Source organism: Prinia subflava, chromosome 2, assembly GCF_021018805.1.
Source record: "Prinia subflava isolate CZ2003 ecotype Zambia chromosome 2, Cam_Psub_1.2, whole genome shotgun sequence".
Taxonomy (NCBI): Eukaryota; Metazoa; Chordata; class Aves; order Passeriformes; family Cisticolidae; genus Prinia; species Prinia subflava.
The window spans coordinates 20,050,802-20,056,801 of NC_086248.1; the positions used below are offsets into that span (position 1 = coordinate 20,050,802).

The 6,000-nt window shown below is 37.3% G+C and overlaps 1 protein-coding gene across 2 annotated transcripts in view; it reads left to right on the forward strand.

Moving 5' to 3' along the window:
* FBXO25 (F-box protein 25) overlaps positions 1-5,127 on the forward strand; it is a 30,292-nt gene extending 25,165 nt beyond the window's left edge. For both annotated transcript variants that reach the window (XM_063389318.1, XM_063389319.1), the window contains one exon: positions 3,885-5,127. In XM_063389318.1, coding sequence (XP_063245388.1) covers positions 3,885-3,974 — 90 coding nt within the window. In that variant the 3' untranslated portion in view covers positions 3,975-5,127. The remainder of the gene's footprint in view (positions 1-3,884) is intronic.
* Positions 5,128-6,000: the final 873 nt, after the last annotated feature.

Here is a 6,000-nt window from a genome sequence, read left to right on the forward strand (position 1 = left end):
TCTTGAAACAAATGGAGGCACTGTATTCTTCAGATAGCTGAAAATATGTAAATATGTTTCTTCTTTTAATGGTATAATTCAGTAGTCAGGCAGCTTTTGTTTCCAAGGTCATTCAGAAGAACTTCAGGCAGAGCTGAACACTTCTTCATAAGGCATCTATTTTTATTTTTCTTCCTTCATTGAAGAACAAAGCAAATCATTGGGATAGTTGCAGAGAGAAAACTGCTGAAGTCATGAGGGCATGAAGAAGACTAGGAGTGATTAATTTGTCTTAATTCACCTGTGTTAAAGCTAACAAGCAAAATGACTGCTCTCCATAAATTGTTTTTGGTGACAGAGAAGTGATGCATAAGCCTGAGACTACTTAGGGAAGTGTTTTACACTAAGGGACATGCTTGAGTAAATTGTAGTTTTGAGTAAGTGTGCTGAGAGTTAGGAGTTTCTAAGAACCAAAGGCGCAAGGGTCTGAAATAGCCCAAAAACACAGGCCTAGCAAGTGATGAGAAGATTTTTCAGCAAGTTATGAAATTGATAATATAATGTAATTGTTGACAATGTGAGAGGGCTACACAGGAAATTCTTGGAGCCCTCTGTTTTGTGTTCTTTTTGAAGAAGGCCTTGCAAAAGAAGGGACTGATGGCCACTGAATTGAATTACCTATTGAACTGCTGAAGTAGGGAAATGACTTCTCACTTTTTCAATATGCTATAATAATCATAGTGGTTTTTTAACAAGTCTTTAGGAGTTTTTCAGGAAGAGGCATTTGTGTTCCTGTACTTGGCTAAAATCTGTAACCAAAGTAAATTTATACATAGCATGTAGGAGTCTGCTAAGTTCTTTGTTGGAAGTACAGTGACTTTGTACTCTTATGTGTTAGGAGGGAGCCATAAGAAAATATTCATATTGAATGTCTGTTTTCAAAAAGTCTTCTTGCTAAAGGATTTGTCCATGATGAAACCAAAAAAACCACATAATTTCAGTGCAAAAGTAATGACTAATTATTGTGTGATGCCTTTGTGAGTGCTTCCGTGTAGACTATTTCTTCTGTTCCACTAGGCACCATTCTAATTGTGGCAGGTTCTTTTATTTTCTTAAGCTTACTTAGTAGCACTTTTCAGTTATCTCAGACATGGTGGCAGGAGCTGAAATACCTTTTCAGTTTCCAGGGCCTTATGAAAACAGTGTAATCACTTTGCATAACACTTGGTTTTAGTCTTCTTGCAACTTGTGCTGATTTTGGTTCTCACAAAGCTGCTTGAGATTTGCCACCAGAATAAAAGACTTTTTCTAAATGGCTTATGAACCTTTGCTTAAATAAACCTTAACTCTACCTCTTTTACTTTATGGCTCTCCTTCCTGCTTCCTTCTTCACGATCTCAAAGGACTACCACCTTGCTTTGTTACTCCAGGTATTTTCTGTGTCTCATCTGTTTTCATTGCTGACTGTTCCATAATGTCAAAGTGAATAATGTGTTCCTTTCTAATTGTCTGATGCTCTTTGTTTTGATTTTTGTTTCTGAAAATCAGTTTAGCAGCATGAATTGTTTGTTTCTTGTTCCCTTTTAGATAAAGGTAGTGATGACTTCCCATCTCAGCTTTTCATCATTTTGGCTTTTATTATTGCCATATTCTCTCTTAATGCCATTTAAACTAGGAGCCATAATTCAGTTTCTAATGAGCATAGGTGTCAGTGAGATCAGACAGATTTTTCTAAGAAATAGGTTTCTCTGCACTCAGTGTTATTATAAACCTTTTTCTGCATTCCCTGATGTATTTAATTCAATACTTAAATCTGAAGAGTAACATGTACCTCAGATAACTTTCTTACAAAGGTACTAAAATTGATTTTATTGCACTTGGAATGCTGTAGTTGTATTTACTTTTATGGAGACTTTCTCTGAAAATAAATTCCCCAAAACAGGTTGCATTTGACTTGGGATAGGCAAGGGAAGCAATTATATTGTTGCCTTCTGAATGAAATAATGGTGAAAATACTTATACAGAGCTTCTTCATGTCTAGCTATGCTAAGTTTTGAGGAAAGCAACTACATTTGCCAGTAAACACTCCTCCTGGGGAATTCTCTTCTTATTTGAAAGAAGTCTGTTTTAGCTTTGAAACACTGAAAGCAAATGATTTTAGCACTTTATTAAATGTAATTCCAATGAAAATGTATTTCTCTCAAAATGAGGAATACTCATAATTACAGGAAAGTTGAGATTCTTCTTTTCAGTTTTTTTCACAGTAAAATTTGTTGTTTTCAATAACTAAAACTTTTATTGCACCTGTAATTCCTGACGGGGTAGAACTTTCAAAAGTGGTTTTATAATGATGTGCAGAGAAAGCAGCATGTTACAAACTCAGTCTAAAATATTCAGGAGTACAAATAAGTACTAAAAGAGGATAAACTCTACCCTATTTCTCAGAATTATAATTCTGATGGTGTTTTTTTCCTGGAAACTAGGAAAGTAATGACATGACATTGACATGGCAATGGGTAGAGAAGATAAAAGCCCATTAGCAACTACCTTTAAGACTTTTCTGGTGTGGGGCAGCTCTTCCTTGCAGATGGCATCTCATCTTGGTCATCTGTTCTTTCTCATCTGTGAATTCCCTCCATAGGAAGTTCTACCTGGGTCTCGTTTTATGTGTGCTTATCTTTCCCTCTGTGTCATGAATCTAACCACTGTTTCTCACATGATGTTAAAGCAATTACTTAAAAGAGTGGGAGGATGAGGAGGAGATAACACCTGGTATATTCTTGTAGTCCTGCATAGACTTAATGGAAAACCAGAGATAATAAATCTGTTGAGTAACAATTTTCACTGGAAAAGCAGAGCAGTATTTAGAATGTGTTTCACCTGGTGCACTTTTGGTGCTGCAAAGACTTTGGGTGGGAATATGGCAGTGAGAAAAAAATTGCTTGGAGATTTTCTATTAACTGAATTGCATGTAATTTCACTTCCTATGGAAACAAAAGCAATGAAGACCACAGTAGTCTGTGATGTATTTGCCATGAATTTATCTAGTTTTCTTGCCTCATGTGGTGCATTCACCAGCATTGGTGGAAAAGGGACAGATGCTCCTCAAAGCCTGTTAAGGACACTTCTGAACCTTACAACAACACTGACACTTAACTTCTCAATTTAATTGCCTGGGAACTTCTTCTCATTACACCTCTGCATTTTCCTCATTTAGGGGATTTAAGTAAGATGCAAAACAGATTTTTTTGTTCAAAGAGGAATTTGAATCGTAAATAATCAGACAGTTCTGCTGAGGTCAGATTTCTGTAAGAGTAAAGAAAGCACTTCAGGCTTAGTGAATTTGTAATGACAAAGCCTTTCCACCCTGTCCAACTTCCCTATCCCTACCTTGCCGAGGTGCCAGCTTCTGTTTTAAGAAGTGCTTTCATTTCACTTGGGGAAAAGGTAGGTGTGAAAGACAAAAGAAAGATCATGGGAAAATACAGCAAGGTGGAAAAGCTTTTAAGACTGGGAATTCATACACACTGTTCAGGTGTTTTGAGGAAGTATCTGCTGCCCATCGTTTTCAAAGCAAGGAACTCATTTTACCCCAAAGCAATAGATGACTTCAGGTTTTGATTAAACAGATAATTTAGGTTCAACAAAGCAGGTGCCTTTTTGTTATGCTTATCAAAAAATAATGGATAAGGAACATGACACCTTTTCAAGGACTCAAACTCAGATTCTGGTTTTGGTAGGAGAGAATTGTTCTTGGGTTTGGTGGGGTTTTGTGGGTTTTATTGGGTTGGTTGGTTTGTTTGTTTAGTTTGTTGTGGTGGTGGTGGTTTTTTCCCCTAAATTGGGGATGAAGGTAGACTCAATATGGAAAGAGAACTTACTTATTTTTCTCCTTCATTTTTCAGGATACAGGACACCCCTGCACAGCCAGTGATCCAAACACCTGTCTCATGCCAGTATCTCCTCAGCATTTCATTGATCTCTTCAAATTTTGAGATGTTCAGTAGCTGTTCTCCTGTGTTTGTGGCCATTTTTGTGAAGAGTCAGGCAGGATATGTTATGCTTTTTTGTGCAATATATTTAAGTGTAATGTTTTATTGTAGTTTAAAAAATACATGGGGGAGATTATCAGAGGTGTTCATTTGGCATATTGCTTCTGTGCAGAAAAGAGGGGAGGAAAGGAGAATTATTAAGAAAATTTCGTTGTCAGGAAATCTCCAGTGGACTTTTTTTTCAAGTCCAAGAAAGACCACTTTAATCTCAACTTTATATCCATGCTTTTGACGCCTTAATAGTTGGTTAAAATTATGTAGGGGAGTTTTGAAAATTTCATGGAAGAATTTAAATACTCTTGCAGGGACCAAAGGAGGGTTTTTTTGTTAATCCTTCTTTCTATAAGCCATGGTTTTCAAAACACTTCCATATAATTTGCACTATTATAAAGAATAGGCCAGTGTTCTCTTAGACTCCTACTACATCATTATGAAGATGGCATTAATTATTATGAGCTAGTGAGTAAAATATAGCTGTGGTTATATCTGCTGTTGAACCTATATGAATGAAGGAAATCAGCCGATATTTGTACATACATTATGCAAAAGTATTTATTTTTCCTAAGGACTTTATGAAACATTTAACCTATCTTAGCACATCTTGCAGAACTCATGAGACCAGTCTGGGGCTACTGGAAATCTTTCTGATGGTAGCTACAGTCTTCATTTATACTGTTTGGAATGTCTACAAGTGTAACTGCATTAATTCATCTTCTAAGAAGAATACATTATTGACATTTAATGAGGGTGGAGTTGCTTGTTTCTAGACTGGTACAGTGGCAGAACACTATGCTACCAACTGAGGTTCTAACCTGACAAACTATGGGTAATACTGAAAGTCAGTCTGAGCTGGAGCACCTTCTGCCAAGTTAATCACATGATAAATTCTCCAGGAAGCTATTTTGTTCTGTCCTGTAGAACAATATAAATTGCTTGGCTTAAGCTGGTAAAGGAAAAATTATGGAAGTTTTGGATTTTTCAATTAAATTTAACAATATGTAATGTACAGAAATAATAAATCATGTACCATATTCTGCACTTGCTTGTTCTGAATCCAGTTTTGTACAGTGTAATAAATCATGTTTTTTATCTGTTATTCCTGGAAGCCTGTGGTACATAGAGACGAATCAATGTGAATTTTGTAAGATCTTTGTGTAACCTGTTGTCTATAGTAATTGGTAATGGAATGAGAAGCATACAAGCAATCCTAGTGCTATTGCTTTACAGTAGTTTGTTGTATTAGCCCTTTTTGTAGTACCAGAGCTGGGCTGTTAGTAGGCTACACAAGAGGAGGAGAATATTTATGTCCTCAAGAAATAGTTTTATGTTAACTTATATCTTGGTGATTTAATTGAATTGCTGATTTTTGTGGATTTTTCAATACAGGGTTTTGTGGATTATTTTTTCTTTCTTTCAGTTCAGGTGTTGGCTGTGGCAATAGTAATGGTCAGCTGTGGATCCAAGGACCTCCATTCTTATTCCTGTTCATTCAGAGCATTGCTGCAAGCCTTGCATTCCCAGCCAAGCACTGCTGCAGCCACTGGATTTGTTAAGGACCCAGCAGCCCTTCTTTAACGATTTGTACCCCATTTATTTAATTCCTGTACCAGCTCAGACGCTTTCCTGTCCTGTTTCCACTCCTCAGTAACCCTGAGAGTGGCTGGTGATGGCTGACATCCACTAATCACTCCTTTACCATGGTTACAGTTCTGCTACCCTGCATAAATCTTCCTGTAAATATATGGATGCTTTCCCTGAGAGCGTGAAAGAAGGGTTTTAAAGCCAGCATTTGGTTAATGCTGCTGTGAGCTCTTCCCTCTCGTGCTGAGGGCCTCTGCTGAGGGGCTGTGCAGAACCATCTCTCCTGCAGACAGAGGGCAAAGCCCTTACACTGTGACCTGGGAGCTGCCCAGCGCTGAAAAGACAAATAAGGTGACAGCTGGGAAAAGGTATTAAGGGAGCGGAGAGG